The sequence below is a fragment of the Oncorhynchus clarkii genome, chromosome 10, assembly GCF_045791955.1.
Source record: "Oncorhynchus clarkii lewisi isolate Uvic-CL-2024 chromosome 10, UVic_Ocla_1.0, whole genome shotgun sequence".
In the NCBI taxonomy this organism is placed as follows: domain Eukaryota; kingdom Metazoa; phylum Chordata; class Actinopteri; order Salmoniformes; family Salmonidae; genus Oncorhynchus; species Oncorhynchus clarkii.
Window position 1 is genome coordinate 46,714,990 of NC_092156.1, and position 17,132 is coordinate 46,732,121.

General features: G+C 46.4%; 1 protein-coding gene across 3 annotated transcripts in view; it reads left to right on the top strand.

Moving 5' to 3' along the window:
- LOC139418640 (pro-neuregulin-2, membrane-bound isoform-like) overlaps window positions 1-16,918 on the top strand; it is a 106,358-nt gene extending 89,440 nt beyond the window's left edge. For 2 of the 3 annotated variants that reach the window (XM_071168253.1, XM_071168252.1), the window contains exons 5-11: window positions 3,217-3,275; window positions 8,502-8,525; window positions 11,387-11,489; window positions 11,605-11,728; window positions 12,038-12,165; window positions 12,300-12,521; window positions 14,399-16,918. In XM_071168253.1, coding sequence (XP_071024354.1) covers window positions 3,217-3,275; window positions 8,502-8,525; window positions 11,387-11,489; window positions 11,605-11,728; window positions 12,038-12,165; window positions 12,300-12,521; window positions 14,399-15,062 — 1,324 coding nt within the window. In that variant the 3' untranslated portion in view covers window positions 15,063-16,918. Of the gene's footprint in view, window positions 1-2,731; window positions 2,809-3,216; window positions 3,276-8,501; window positions 8,526-11,386; window positions 11,490-11,604; window positions 11,729-12,037; window positions 12,166-12,299; window positions 12,522-14,398 lie in introns of all 3 variants that reach the window. The other variant, XM_071168254.1, reaches the window with a different exon arrangement.
- The last annotated feature ends 214 nt before the right edge of the window (window positions 16,919-17,132 follow it).

Below are 17,132 nucleotides of genomic sequence, written 5' to 3' on the forward strand. Positions count from 1 at the left end.
GGGGTTGTTGTGTTCTACATCTCTATAATTACGTTATTACGTATAATTACGTTATCCTATTATAGTGAGCGTTGGTCCATTTATGTAAATATCACATATGCTTCCACGTTGGGTCTACGGTGGAGAGTGGCGCGGAGGTCCACTGGCCAGCCACTGTGTGTGTGTTCAGCTGGCCTCAGGAACACTGTTCGGCAAGCAGTGCTGCGTGGCTGCAACAGCCATTCAATAAGCTGTGTACAAATTGGAGGGAGCAATAATTCAATTGCTGCAGCTAACTGACTCCCGGTCGAGGCACGGGTCCAGAAAAGTTGAATAATGCAGGGGAGGCCCGCGGGGAATTGTTGCCCCCAAAGCCATCTCCTTCAATATAGGCCAGGCTTCAGCGGGTATTACTCACCATCTGAACAAGTCCAGCCGACAGCTGGCCCTGTTTTTATGCCCTTCACTTTGAAGTATAAAGTTCTTTAGCGGGAAAGAAAAGTTTAACGAATGACCCTGAGGGTAATTATTTCCCTGACCTGTAGCGCCGGGTTTCATAATACACAATATCGGCCACATCAGCAATGTCTGCTCGATTTAAGGATTCCTGCAAGTTCGGGGACAAAAAAACACAGACATGAACAGTGAATGGCATGAATCAGGATAGAGTACACAAGCTCTGTTGAGCTCTGCACTATAGGTTGGAGGTACTGTACATGGAAGACTCAACAGGCCATTATTCTTCATGAAGGATACGGGACTCGCTAAGGAGAACACTCTTCAGATAGCTGACTGCTAACTGCCTCTGGGTTCAATACTGTGTCTTTTAGTCTAAGGGGTTTGTTTTGCCTAAATGCTAGTCGGCTATGTGTATGGGCTTGCTTGGTTTATGTTGACAGAAGATATTTCATCCTTTTTAAACACTCAAACCGATATTGATTTGTTACAATATGTGCTCTATCAGTGTGTTCTTTTATGAGGACAAATTTTAACATTTGTTGATTTTACCGTGACAGAGCATTGTTCTTTGTCATTTCTCCAGAAGCCTTTGTTGTGTGTTCCCCAGGTTAACATATCACTCAGCATGGGTAATTTGGCATGGAATAGCATAATACTCCTGGGAGGCATTTTATAAATCTCCTAAATCATGAGGAATTGCCTCTATTGGATTGGCGGCTCCGTTGGTGGGGAGAGAGTGTGAAATGCTGGCACTGCTCAATGAACTGCACATCCTGATTTGATGAGGGAGGCAGAGGAGACAAACGGAGAAGAATAGAATGATCGCGAGAGGGGCCGCTGCGGCGTTTTGATTAAGTGGACAGGTGTCCCCAGAAATATGATTGTGGTGAGTCGAGAGCAAACTCAACAGATCTTTCCAACATGAGACGTGACACTGTAACTCTGTGAGTCAACTGTCTTGACCCAATTAAATGCACTCCCCCGAACCAGGCGGGTAGAAATTGGAAGGAATGTCATGGCCAATATATGCGGTTGCTGTAAGGAGGAGTGCGGAGGATGGTGGAGCCTCCTGCTTTTAAAAAAAAAATGTTTTTCTTAGTAAAGTTCAAAATATGTAACAGACTGATTGCTCTTCTACACGTGACCCAAGTCAAAAGATGGAGGGCTGCCTCCCGGGTGGCACAGTGGTTAAGGGCGCTGTACTGCAGCGCCAGCTGTGCCATCAGAGTCCCCTGGGTTCGCGCCCAGGCTCTGTCGTAACCGGCCGCGACCGGGAGGTCTGTGGGGCGACGCACAATTGGCCTAGCGTCGTCCGGGTTAGGGAGGGATTGGTCGGTAGGGATCTCCTTGTCTCACCGCGCACCTGCGACTCCTGTGGCGGGCCGGGCGCAGTGCGCGCTAGCCAAGGTTGCCAGGTGCACGGTGTAGCCTCTGACACATTGGTGCGGCTGGCTTCCGGGTTGGATGCGCGCTGTGTTAAGAAGCAGTACGGCTGGTTGGGTTGTGTATCGGAGGACGCATGACATTCAGCCTTCGTCTCTCCGAGGACGCATGACATTCAACCTTCGTCTCTCCCGAGCCCGTACGGGAGTTGTAGCGATGAGACAAGATAGTAGCTACTACAACACATGTACGTTGTAAACTTGACGTTTTTTTGGTTTGTTTCCACAATTGTTTTTCACTGCCATATACATGTATGTTTATTTTATGTGTGTGTGTGTGTGTGTATGTGTGTGTATGTGTGTGTGTGTGTGTGTGTGTGTGTGTGTGTGTGTGTGTGTGTGTGTATGTGAGTGTGTGCATTTATAGTGATTATTATTTTATTTTGCTACAGCAAATAGTGTCTTATAAGCCCAGGTGAGCTGGGCAACCTGAAAACCATGACCCTATAATAAAATCTATCAAATCATGTAGGCCCACCCCTCTGGCACTCTCCATCAGGGCAACATTGTTTCCATGCCCTCTGACCTGTCAGTTAAAGCCTGTCTGAGACGCCCTTCTGGTCAACCGTCTTCTGTTCAGCAAGAGACATTCCACCCTTGCCGAGCGACAGTGATTGCTAACCCAATTAATTTACTAAGCAAGTAAACCAAAAACCTAGCAATGTTTTTGTAATGTCTAGCACACTGAAGCAGTCGGACGCAGGTAGAAGAACGTTTCTGCCCCACCATAATATTGCATATTGTAATATAACCTCTATCGGGTCTTCACCAGTAACGTGTATACAGTTCACTGCTGAGTTCACTGCTGTGTTTTCCATATTACGTTGTACCTCTCCTCCTCCTTCCCCCAGATGTCCGGATGGATACTTCGGCCCGCGGTGCTTGCAGACTGAGCCGTTACGATTGCGCATGCCCAATCCTTACAGAAGTATGTTCACATGACACCCACAGCTGAGAACAGAGCCACGGTTGTCACCGGGTTACCTCTATAGTCCCCTCCCTTCCTTCCTTCCCTCCTCCTCCTCCTCCTCCTCCCTCTCAGGTCAACCAAAGCCGTGGGTGGTGTGCGGCACAGTGGTGTCACCAGTGGGATCGCTCTGCTTCTTCTGTCCCTGGTGTTGCTGCGGTTCTAACTCTGTGTTTTTCTGCTTCTCTCTTTCTTTGTCTCTCTCTCTCGCTCTCTCTCGTTCTCCCTTCATCTCCTCCCCGTCTCTTGTGCATATCCTCTCCTCTCGATACCCCCCCCCCCTCCACCCCCACCCATACTCTCTCTCTCTTTCACTCCCTCCTCCCTTCCTCCTCCCTCTCTTTTTGTGGTTTTGTTTCCTTCCATCAGGTGTCCGAATGACTTTACTGGCGACCGCTGTCAAAACTACGTTATGGCCAGTTTCTACCGTATGTCCATTTCCTCTTCTGTCCTGTCTTGTCTTGTCTGTCCTGTCTGTCCTGCACGTTGACATGTGGCATGGGGCGCCGTGTTGTGTTGCCCTTCATAGTCGTTATTCTACCATCTGTGTCTGTTGACTCATCCAATTCAACTACCTTGTCCCGTGGCGACGCTCCCCTCAGACCAACACCGTTAAGTTGTTGCTGTTCTAATTTTAGAACAAATTGCTGCATTGGAGAGAATTAGCATAGCGACGCACACACTGGACGTCTGCATGTGACTTGGTACTGAATGTCCTTGACGTTGATATGTACAGTAATTGGCATGTGCTCCGCTGGAATGAGCCCGAGCGGAGTTGGATTGCCGAGTGTACCCCCAGCTATTTGAAAACCCTGCTACGAGTCGACTGCATGCCAGCTTAGTCTAATGACACAACACACGATGCAACATCAAAACCCTCCCTAACAACGTGACAATGGCGCTTGTATGATATCGAATCAAACAGCCGTTTGTGATAATGTTAGTGCTGCTCCGCGGGACAGAAGGAGCCCGATTTCTATTGCGTTTGTTGTCCAACATGAATGTCAGGGTGACATGGCTGTTAAGCATTAGACTGAGGACACCTGGTCTAGCCTACGGACATTGCTAATTGTAATGCAAATTGCCTGACGACGTTAACTGGTCATTATTCAAATGTCTTTGTATCCTTTGCCAATTTGTTATTGTTAAGGCTATCCGTCCATGTACCATCTCTAAATCCCATGGGAATAGAATAAGCAAAGTAAGCATGTGGGCATTGCATCACTTTATACGGAACGTGCTGGTAGGGATAAAATGCACACGCAGTTTACAATGACGACACCTGCCTTTTACTAGTCACATCATGGATCAGGTCATGTATGGAGAATGCCGTTCTCAGTTGTGTGTGTGTGTGTGTGTCCCCCACCCACACACACTCCCTTAGCTTTCCCTGCAATACTCGTCACTGTTATTGTATGAACAAGTCCCAAGGTTTAGTAGCAGCAGAATGCCATCCACACAGTAAAACAACAGACCCTGGCTGCCTGCTCTCACAGAGGTCCTCCTCAGCTCTGAGTTCCTGCTCTGTAATTACAGTGCGGTATAGAATAGAACTAGTGGCCCGGGGCTTCAGACTTAAACCCTGTACCGGCACTCCACGTTGGCAACCCCCGCAAGCATGTCCATCAACCTCCCAATTACACCCAGATTAGAGAGAGGCATGTGGAGAACTTGAGCTCGGCAGGTCATGCCTCGAAGCCATTGGCTCTGATGTATGTCCACACACTACGTGTACATACATCATGCCTTTCTGCCCCAACTCAATTTTGCTATGTTCCCCAGTGTTTGCACGTCAACATGACTCCTAATGTGGTTAACTAGTATTTATCCACAAGTACTTGTTTTAAAGGGCAGTTTATGTATCCAAAAGAGATTTACATGAACAAAACATAAATCTGTGTCTGCCTCCTTGTAGCTCCTCAAATGTCACGTAGGGTTCTTCTAGTTTCGCATGAACAAAGGGGGAAATTTTACGATATGCAATTACAAAAGTACACAGTATACGATTAAACATTGGGCCTGTCTCCAATGTCATGTCATGGCAAATGATTTATACTATTGCAATATTGTAGTTGTCTGCTGTGCATATCTGTAAGCATCACAGAGCCCCACAGTGGAGGTGTCATAATACCCATAAAACCTAGCGGTCAAACAGGGAAATGGTTCCAGTCGTTTTTCCCCCATTTTTCCCCCATAGGGAATTTTAGAAACGCTTCAAGAAAAGGTCTGTGTTTTATGGAGGCTCACCCTGGCGTGGCGTTTTGATAACCGTGTAAATCTCTCTCAGACAATGGTGACTTTTATCAATATAGTCGGCTCTATTTACTCTGATTTTGAAAATGCTAGTTAGCATCAATGTAGACATAATGCAAGACTACAAATCCCTGCCAGCTTCTGCACGTCATCTCTAGCTGACACCTTTGCTAAAAGATATTGTGTCCCATTTTAAACTTGTACAGGACAGTTCACAGAGTTGTCAATTTAAAGAAATGTAGCCAATTTAGTCATTACTAAATTTAGCTAGCATTAAACAGTTAATCCAGAGATTCTTACCTTTTGTCTCCATTAGGCAGTCTTGTCCAGATCATCATGGCATTTGTAGTTCTTTATGATAGCCACATTAGCAGCTAATTAGAATTTTATTTTGGAGGGGGTAAATGCAAGTGAATATATTGATAAAAGTCACCTTGTCCTAGAGAGATTTACACGGTTATCAAAATCTCACGCCAGGGTAAGCCTACACGAAACACAGCCCTCATCAAGTGTTTCTAAAATTAATGGTGGTTTTTCCAACAACCAATGAGCAACTCTGCCGTAAATTCAAGTGCATTCAGATGGGTTGGTAGTTTAGCAACGCGTGCGCAACTATGGGGGAAAACTGGGTGGGTCGAATTAGAATGTTGACAACATGCAAACTATATTTAGTCTCCAATGTTTATTGAAAACGTACATAAATGTGCAAAATGAGCACTTGTTGTCTCTCAAATACATCGTTACAGCTGTTGGTGCGCTAGCGAGTGAATTTTAGCCATATTAGCATAGACATCAAATCCGTCAAAACACCTCAAAACAAGACCTGGTATCAAGAACAAGATGAAACGAGCTGAAACAAGTCGCTTACGATTCCCAACCTGGCAGATTCTTGTCAGTGTCGCTAGCAATCTGGCCATCCTGAATCACGCCAACTCACCCATTTTGAAGCGTGTGCATTGTTTTCGGGAAGTTGTCACCTAATCCATCTATTGAACGTTGAGATTGCCCGAAAGGCCAGTCTCTTTGGCAGTGAAAAGGAGTGGAACGTTAGCTAAAGAGACAGTCTACTCATGTACACTGTTCAGTTGCAAAACGTATACCATATGTCATGTCAGTGCCTTCAGACCTTTACCGGAGTCCATGCATTACAGCCTGGTACTGTATTCAACTGTACTGAAGTGCTAGCCCAGAGCAGAAGGCAGTGTGCGGGAGCTCTCTCACTCTACAGCTACATCTATCTTACTGTAATGTTATGTTTAACCTTACCGGAACTGAGATGAACACAATTGCCTCTCTTTTCAAGAAGTGTATTCATTGACAACTCTAGACAACCTGAGCAAAGCCTTTTTGTCCCCTCGAATAACATGCTGAGATGACCCAAGAAAGGATGTGTGGGTGACGCTTTCAAACCTCTTCCATTTAAGATATCCACAATTTTAAAATACTGTAAAGGCATCAGACCAAATGTTTCATTGACGTCGGGCACCAACCAGGGATGTAAATTAATTAATTAGTACATAAACCATTTATCTTAATCGGATCTGTCGAAATTTCCCCCAAAAGGTTCCCAGCCATGCGTGATCCCTTTTCAGAGAGGACTTTGCGTGTACACAAGAGTAGCATTGGGAACAAGCTTAAGGCTCCACTTAATAATAAAGTGAATGAGTGAAAAGGCAGGTTGGAAGGGGTGGCGCTCAAACCCTTTCTTCACCTCTCCCAGTGCGAGATCTGACACGTCACTGGATACAGAAAGCACACTGGAGAGGTCATTTCTGGGCAACAATTTCCTCTGAACATGTTCCAAGTGTGCACACAGACAATCGAGGTCAGGACTACTCCAGTGACAGCACTGTATCAAAACCGTTGTACATCCGAAATGTACTTTACTAGTCAGCCAGAGAAGAAATGCATCTCGTAACCTAAGAATTTGCTTGTTAGCTACATTTTCCAAACAGTTAACTTGACCTGCTAGAACAGGATTCTCCCATTTCGAATGATTGTATCGATACTCGTGCGATTACCCTAAACAGTGTAGAATAATGGAGGAGACTGTAGAGCCACAGTCATATACAATCAGCCTCTTCAGCATTTCTGGGCTAGCAATGTAATCCTTATCATGCTGTGAAGTTAGTTGAGGCCTAAACAGAACTATATAGAAGCAGACAGAATCCTCTCCACCCCTCCACACTCACTTCCCAAACCTCATCCATCCCACGTATGAGTTCCCTTCCCTTCTCCTATCAGGGTGTCTCCCCTACCCCAGAGATCTCGTTGACTCCTGTACAGAAAGCTGGACCGCCTCAGCCACTCAGCAGGGCCGGGGCTTACCCAAGAGCACGTTGTCATGACAACAGCAGGGATTTGCCGCGACCTGTGTAGAGCGAGTGAGATTTCAGATGTACTGTATGGGCTCAGAAGCTTGAATGGTGGAGGCAGCCCTTCTCCACTTCGCCCCATGGCCTTGATTTCCCATGCAATATAACCCCCCCCCCCCTCAATCTGACTGGGTTACTTAATTTTGTGCGGATGAGGTGAAGCATCATCTTCACTTAGTCAATAGTATCAAAATGCTGGTCCTTAGATGAGGTTGAGTGACGGATTGCTGAGACGGACTCTGTCTTCAAATTGACATGTATCCCTCTGAGTGCAGTCGCAGGTTCCACGTCTCCTACAGTACATGCCCTTATTGTCTAGCGGTCAGCCCCTCCCTCACCACCACGCGGTTCTAATGCAGGACTACGGAGTGAATTGATCTGATGTTGTATTCCAATTGCAAACAGGTAAGGTGTTTCTGTTAACATGTCACGTCTTATCAAATCCTCCCTGAATGGAGTTGCCTGTGCTGAACGGAACCGTAACATTGGACTGTGTAACGTCTAACATCCCTTGTAGTCAGGACGATACATTCTAATCCACTAACTGGACGTCTAATCTATACTTTTAAAACTATGTTCTTGTACCAGAGGCCCATTTGTAGCGGTAATATAATGTTTCATTAGCTAAGTAGTGCGCTGTGTCTTAATCTACCCTTAACGGTTTGGCCCAGAGATCCCATGCAGCCGTTCTGGCAGCGGATGTCTGGTTTTGCATGCCATAGTCTAGATTGACTAACTGCTTGTTGTTGTCTTGTGTCTGTGTGTGGCGCTTGTTTGGATGTTTTGGTCGTCTTATCTTGATGGTTGTCCAGCTCCATCCCGCCACTGTAACTGTTGACTCACCATCCATGTCTCCGACTGTCCCGTCAGTCCTGTTGCTCAGTGCACATACTGGATATATCTGTTGTTTATCTATGTTGGAAGGCGTCTCTCCTAAACTGGTCTCTTCTTCTTTCTTTCTTTTTTTTGTTCCTTCTTTTTGTTGTTGTTGTCGTTTTCCCAACTGTCAACTTTCTGCAATGGCAGAGCATCTTGGGATTGAATTTATGGGTATGGAACAATCCTTCATTTGAATTCCCAGCTTGACTAGAGCTGTGTATTTGATCTCCTTCCGTTCTGTTTGACATTGCTTCCATTCCCTCTGGACTCTATAAAGTAAATGGTCCCATTGATTGATTAACCAATCTGTCAATCAACCATAACCTTAACTCACTGGGCTGCCCCGTGGAGCCGAATCTCCCTCTAACATTACCACAGGGTGTCCTAATCTGCAGCCCTCATCACCACATGCACAGTACATTCGACCATGTAAACAATCTGACAGGAGAGCATGTAGCAGTTCTTCTTGATGAACTGGTTTTAAGGGACTATAGACCTGTAGAGCAGGTCGAAATCAATATGGAAGCCTGCTTGATTCATGGATCCTCCCTTTATGGAGTAGACTAGATTCCCCCTCCATCCATCCTCCACTCAGGGAGAAGTAGTGTCCTACTAGAGTCTTGACTCCCTCTGGAATCTTCTCTCCAGGGTTGATGCCCGCTGTTTACGACAGAATAAACAGTGCGAGTGCGTAGTTTCGTGTGATTCTGTTGGCACACACCCTGGCTAGTGTTAACACTAGTGTGAATTGAATTGCATTACTCTGGAAGAGTTGTATAACCCCTCAGCCCTCCTTAGGCACAGAAACACACACACACACACACACACAAACTAATACACCTCCCTCTCTCTCTCTCTCTTTCCCACTCTCCCTCCATCTCTCTCGCTCTCTTTCATTCTCTCTTACAGACGCACACACACTGTTCAGTACTTCCCGTACTGTACTTTTAATTGATAGTGATGGTACATGTTTTAATGATCCACCCATTATAAAGCAGGAACTGTACCATGTTCCAACTTGTATTAGCCGACACCAGAGTCCCTCGCCACATCCCTGAGACACAGACAGGAGCTCAGGAATGAGTGCTGCAAATAGGACACCTCCTCTCTCAACCAAAGGCCTTCAGGATTTGCTTTCATGTTCTCCCCTCTACCTCTGCTCTGCCCCCGCCCCCCCGCCCCCCGTTAGCATGCTATGCCAGGTTTACAGTTGACTACCCCCCCACCCTCCCTCCCTCCCTCCCCCAACATCCACGCTGCCCATCTTAACTGTGTCATTCTCCTCCTCCCCTCAACACTTCACCTCTAACCTCTAACCTCCTCTCATTTGAAACCTCACTATAGAGTTTTTGCAAGTCGACCTGCTCTGTCCTACCTGCACCCATCCATTTCTTTACTATGGCGGAGAATTGTCTGCACCAGTAGAATGCTTTGTGTGACTGGACTCTTTCGAGTGAAGTTACTGTGGTATGAGCATGTCATACCTTGTTTAGAGCGTACAGAAATAGTCTGTTCTTTCAGTACCTCCTTTCCCGAGGAATTGCCCGTGATGCTGGAGTTTTATATTTTCTAATGAGACCTCACTGTAAAAAAATATAAAAAATACAATTTTGAAACTACAATCAGGTACATTTGTCTGAGGCTCCGAGAATGTTTCTTCTCACTTTTGAAAATTCTTTATCACTAGATAACAACCAATATGGTTGACCTATTGCTCTTCTCCACTATAAATAAATACTAGCCTTGGTGATTTATTTATAGTGGCAGAAAACAGAGTTGCAGCGACAGGCTGATTGATGTAAAATTGCCCATGCTGCCCGGTGAATGAAGGGAGTGGGTGAGAGAGAGGCAACCTCCGATGGGTGGGAGCTGTACAAATACAATTCATTTTTATGACATTATTCATCATAGGCCCACTACTACCATCAGTATTTCCCCCTGGCCTGCTCCTTCTTCCCCTCCACTCTCCCCTGGTTAAGCCACGTTCTCCTCTCCTCACAGGAGCACTTCTACGGGAAAGGAAAGCGGTTGAAAATGTGTTTTTAGTTTATTTTTAGTTGATCATAAAAAAACGACACGTCAAACGACATGTAATAATAGTTTCAAAAATAGTTTCAAAAATAGTATACATATTTTTTTATAGTTCATTTGTGTTATATTTATAGCATTGAATGTAGAGCATGTTCAAAGCCTGTAGGGTCCCCTTACCTGCGATTCTGCTTGTTTGAGTGCCTCTGTGTAAAATGGTCTTGCAGAGCGGGCAGTGAGAGGTTGAGCGGCCTCTGTCTAGCTGTGTTGATCTGATGGGCTTCCAGTCAGACGGGATGTCTTGGATGAATGAGGCAGTCTTACAATCAGAGTGGCAGATTTGGGACAGCTTTTCTGTTTTCAACCTGTTTTGAGCAGACCTCCATTAGAGCGATGCCTCTAGAACAGTGACATGAGTGACAGTAAACCCAGCCCAACAATTCTCACTGCATTTGCGCAGCACGGATATGCTACAGCAATTAAAATACATTTCATGTAAATTGAATGTCGATCATCCACATCTCTAGAGAACGTCGTAACAAATTCCCCAGTTAATGTCAGCCGTCTAAATGTCAAACACTTCGACTACATTTCTACCAAACACCCCAGGCTTCTTGTTTGGTAAAGGATGTTGAAACCACAATTAATTCCTGTAATAACAATTCATATTTACTAGCTTTTAACTGGCTTTTGTGCATTAGCCATTATAATAAGGGGCTGGAGTTGGACTGTCAGCGAGCTCATGTTTCCGAACGTTCACAACAGTCGGTACAGTAAGTCTGCCGCTTTGATACATGTGCAGAGGGAGAGCAGCATCTGCGGTATCGGTTAGTGTGGGAGTGTAGAACCTGTGGAGACAGGAGCAGGGGATGTGGGATCAGGATCTGGTGTGATGGGATACAAATGGGGTTAACACCTTCCACTTCAAGGGGCTGATGTTGTTTTGTTCTCTTCCCCCCCCCCTTGTACTTTGCGTGCCTGCGTGCCTGTGCCTGTGTCCACAGAGGCGGAGGAGCTCTATCAGAAAAGAGTCCTGACAATCACGGGTATCTGCGTGGCTCTGTTGGTGGTGGGAATCGTGTGTGTAGTGGCCTACTGCAAAACCAAGTAAGTCAACCCAGGGCAGTATTCAATGGGTTTAGTTGTGTTAGATAGACCTGGAGCGGAGATAACAGTCTATGCCAGGGCCTATGTGAGTGACTGGGGGTATTCTCTTCCACAGGAAACAGAGGAAGAAGATGCACAATCACCTGCGGCAGAACATGTGTGCAGATCACCCCAACCGGAACCTAGCGAATGGACCCAATCACCCAGGACCTGGCCCTGAGGAGATACCCATGGTAGATGTGAGTCACACATTCATTGATTATTTTACTGGCTGACTGGTTACTGGTTTTGATGGATGGGTAAGTTGATTTTTGATTTAAATGTTTGTTTGTGGAGTTTTTGTACCATGGGATCCGAAATGGTACTTTCCTATAGTGGACCATGTGTACACTGCCTTCAGTAACTAAGCCTCCCCTTCCAGAACATACCCACGTGGTCAACCAACAGAGCTTCGCATCTGTCAAGACAGTCTTTGTGGTAGTAATGTGCGTAAAGTTACACAATTTCATGCCATCTCTCCAAACCCTTTCCCCTCTGTGTGTTTTTAGTACATCTCAAAGAATGTTCCTGCAACGGAGCGTGTCATACGGCACGGAACAGTGGCTTCTTTCCCCGGCAGCCACGCGTCTTCCAGATCTCACAACTCCTATACCCATGCACGCTCCTCCACTCACAGGTAACCCGTCACTCAACATCCACAAGCTAAATGTTTTGACATGCACATTCGTGCACACAGGAAAATGACTCACACTGGCGCACACTGGACTATACTCCGGTTCAGCCCTATGTTTTGGTCCTCTCTCGTTTCAGACACGAGGAGCGGACGTGGAGCCTGGAGCGGACTGACAGTGTCCTCTCGGACTCGCCGGGCATGATGTCGTCCTCCGTGGGGACCAGTAAATGCAACAGTCCTGCGTGCATGGAGGCCCGGGCCAGGCGTGCCGCACACTGTGGCTTTACTGTGCCCCACCGGCCGGGATTGCAGTACGGAGACTCGTTCGACTCGCTGGGGGACTCTCCACACAGCGACAGGTGGGAAGGGAACACGGCCCATCTCTGTGGTTATGGCACCGGGGCATTTTCTAGTGCCCACCATAGGAGGCCTCGTTTTACAGCTGGCTCTCTATCAGCCCCTAGAGGCCAGCAAGGGCACTTTGAAAGTGTCAATGGCAAATACTATATCATAGGCAGGCAGACATGATGAGATAGGCCTACTGTAGGACAGACGGGTCACAACATTGCTACTGTTCTTGTGTCTTGTTCTGATAAAGGATATTGTAGGTATACAACAATTAAGTTATATCCAGTTGTATTTTCCTGTATTAAGGTGTGAAGTGTTTTGCGTGTCAAAGCCGGTCGAAAGGAGAGATATCCCACAGGCAGCTTTCTTGTGAAGAATCTGCTGTGTCAAGCCCACTGTTCTGCACTGTACTCCCCTAACTCTGTATGGCAGCAAAACAGGAGGCTGAATACCGTAAGGACTTCATTAAGACACGGAGGGCAGAACAACAGATCTGATCTCTGGGGTGGAGCTCTAGCTTAGCAGGTCTCTGGTGTGGCTGTGGTTGTCAACTCTACCGTGACCTCCGCCCTGGGTTGCCGTATGCCTAAAGATCGAGCGCCGGTGTTATTGTAGGGACACATCTTCATCGTTTCCAGGGGCTTAGAGAAGTTTACAGAACTTTTGTTTCTATTTACTCATTTCAGCTGGAAACGAATGACCACTCATTTTGTTTCAATTACGATGTTAAGATGTTAGTTTTCGAGTGTTTTTAAGTTGGTGAGAGTGCGCTCATCCAATAGATACAGTAGGCTAACATTAACGTTTGACTTGAACAATGCTAATATTTCCAACAAGATTACAGTGGAACAGTGATTCACTTTATTTTAGATTTGCCATTGGATCTTTCAGATGCTTTTTCCTAAAGTGTGTACTGTGTTTTTCCCCCAGTGCCATAGGGCATATGAAGGAAGAGGGACTGTACTGGGGGAGAGGGACACTAGTTCAACACATTGTACAATCTAAATATTAAAGCACCTGAAAACCCAGCGCAACACACACACACTGATGTTTTTCCTAGGTATAACCCTCCCTCGGGCTAAAGGCAGGGTTGAACTACATGGAGGCTAGTCTGTCTTGCAATTTGTAGTATATAACATTTTAGATTGACGTCCGATCATTTTTCACAAAGTAGTTTGGATGTAGTGACCTACTTTTTCAAAGTAACTCGAAGTATTGTTATCTATTGCGTAGTCCCTTTACAAATGACGTAGACTAATCACACACATTGACCCCCTGTATAAAGCCTCATTATTTCTTGCGTTACTTTTTGATTGAACCGATTTTTCATTATTTTTTAAACTTTAGTATATTTACTAAATATTTTCTTAACTCTATTTCTTGAACGACATTATTGGTTAAGGGCTTGTAAGTAAGCATTCCACCGGAAGGTCTACTACACCTGTTGTATTCCGCTTATTTGGCAACATTTGATTTGATTTAGTTAAGTTAACTATATGTTTCTTAAGGGTAGCTGTAGTGTGTCATAACTTCTTCTAGTGTGAAGTAATTGGTAGCTCGGTTAACTAGATTTTCAGAGTACCTTCCCCAACACTGGTTAAATGTCACATTAACCGATAAGATGAACACATTTATTAACATAACAAAGATATAGCAAACTGACTGAATGAACAGACAAACAAGGATGTCACAAACACCATCCACACACAACTGACAAACCTCTGCTCAATAACTCAACGTCTCTTACTGCTGTTTGTGGATGGTGGGTCCCTGTCCCACGTCACTCTGTTAGACATGACATCTAACTCAGCTGCTGCTGTTTGGCCTGGTCCTCTCTCTCCTCTCCCCACCCTTCTCCTCCCCACTCCCATCTTCACCCTCACCACAGGTATGTGTCGGCCTTGACGACGCCGGCCCGCCTCTCTCCAGTGGACTTCCATTACTCACTGCCCCCGCAGGTGCCTATCTTCCAGATCACCTCCCCCAACACCAGCCAGGCCATGTCCCTGCCGCCAGCCGCCCACACCCGCTACCCTCTGGAAGATGACCAGCTTCTGCTGCGGCGCTACCAGGTGCCCCTGCACGATGTCCAGCGCCAGGAGCCCTACCGGCAGCAGCGCCGCACCTACCTGAACGACAGCACGGGCAGCCTGCCCTCCAGCCCCTACCGGCTGGCTGAGGAAGAAGACTACGAGACCACGCAGGAGTACCTGTCCTCCCGAGAGCAACCAAAGAGAAGTGGGCCTGGTGGTGGAGGGGGTCGGCGCTTGCGGAGGTCCAGGCTGAACGGCCACGTAGCGCCGCGAGGATACGAGGCATCACGGGACTATGGCTCTCGCAGCTGTCTGACGGACAGCGAGTCGGAGGAGGAAGAGGGCGAGAGCACGCCCTTCCTCAGTATGCAGAATATGAACGCGGAGCCCTCCACCATCTACAGGCCAGCCGACAGTCGGACTTCTCAGTCGCACTCTACGGGGCGGCACGGTGCACGCGGGAACGTACAGACCAGACAGACGCACTCGCGGTCCAAACCGGACAATGCACCCCACTAAAGAACGAAGTCGACCTACCAACAAAAAATCTATATACTATAAACCTGCACCTATAAGAAATATTTTTATTTTATATAACTGACAGATATTCTAAACAAATGAAATATTTATTTTCATTTTAGCAAAAGTTGTCTACTAGTTAACAGCAAAGACTTTTTTTATAGGGAAAACTCTATTTATATGTACATTTTGATTTACAGCATAAAAACACGTGCCAATTTTTTCACTACTTAAAAAATAGAGTAATATTGTGGTGCCTTTTGCTGTGTGCCGATGCCAGAGGGCCAGTGGAGATTTTTGATGTGTGCCGATGCCAGAGGGCCAGTGGAGATTTTTGCTGTGTGCCGATGCCAGAGGGCCAGTGGAGATTTTTGCTGTGTGCCGATGCCAGAGGGCCAGTGGAGATTTTTGCTGTGTGCCGATGCCAGAGGGCCAGTTGAGGTTTATGCTGGATGCCAGAAGGCCAGTGGAGAATTGTTGCTGTGTGCCGATGCCAGAGGGCCAGTGGAGAATTGTTGCTGTATGCCGATGCCAGAGGGCCAGTGGAGGTTTTTGTAGCCTTTTCTTATATGGACATCATTTTTTTTATACACATTTTCTCTTTTGGCTTTTTTTTTCTTTCTGGGAGTCTAGCCCCATTTGAACATTACTCCTCCCCTTCCACATCATGCAATATAAACCACTTAATCATAAGGTGTATGTTTACATTAATATCATTTGCCTATAGGGTTTATCATTTTTGGCATCCAATAGAAAATCTGATAAATGCAACACAGGTCCTTTTTGCTCTCTGAGTGAAGGAGTGTGTGTGGGCATGTGTGTGTGTGTGTGTGTGTTGTACCAACTCATTGCTCTATTGGGCACCAAAGCAAGCGGAATCAGTAGAGGAAAGCTGCTGATGCACAGTGAGGCCCAACCTGGGTTCCAGGGTTGTGCTGCTGTTGGGTAGAGAGTTCTGTTGGGTAGAGAGTTCTGCATGTTGTTGCTTGATGTGTGTTTACAGCTGCCTCACCTAACCTCAACCACCCCACCCCAGCCATCCTTGTCCCAACAGGGTAAGGTTTTACTTCATGGCCCCTCCTTGTCCCAACAGGGTAAGGCTTGTCTAATGGCCCCCACTTTGTCCCAACAAGGTAAGGCTTGTCTAATGGCCCCCACTTTGTCCCAACAGGGTAAGGCTTGTCTAATGGCCCCCTCCTTGACCCAACAAGGTAAGGCTTGTCTAATGGCCCCCTCCTTGTCCCAATAGGGTAAGGCTTGTCTAATGGCCCCCTCCTTGTCCCAACAGGGTAAGCCTCCAACGTCCTGGCTTATCTGTGATTCTGAAGAGGAAATGCCACTTGTCAGTGTACAGTAGCAGTTAGTCTGCCATCAGTGATGGTGGCTCAATACAAAGAGACTTTCTCCCATGACCCCCATGCCGCCTCTTCCTCACCTGTCCATTTTGTCCCCGTGGCCAGAGTAAAGGGCCGCACAGCGTCTCAGGACTTCCACCCCCCCCCCCCCCCCCCCCCCCCCCCCCCCTCTCCCCACTCCACCATCAGACCTACCTAGGACTTAAGGTCACACCCAACTTGCAATTCCTCTGAGCACTCCCATCTAGAGAAAAGTAAAGCAGAGTGTTGAACAGAACAGAACACACTACACCAATACAAGATAAATAGCTGTGAAACTTGAGGGTCATAAAATGCCTAAATATGCAAACTTTCCATTTTGCTCTGTTTGACATCATTTTCTAAGAGGTGACTGTAGTGTGTTGTGTGAAACCTATGTAATGCCTGTAGTGTAGAAGAAGAAGAAGCACCATGATAGGAATACATATTTACATCATTATTAAAATGTCATGCAGTTATGTAGCCATTGCTCAAATTGTCATTTTTCCTCATTCACAGATTCATGTTCATAGATTTTTTGGGGGGGGGAGGCGTTCATGAATTCTTATCTCACTATGTCGAGACCAAGCAGACAACACGCAAGTCTACAGGAATGACTAACCACTTTAAAGGGTCTCGTACACTAACGTCGAGCGCTGCTCAGTCTTGTGGATAAGGATAGTGATTTGTTGCCTGT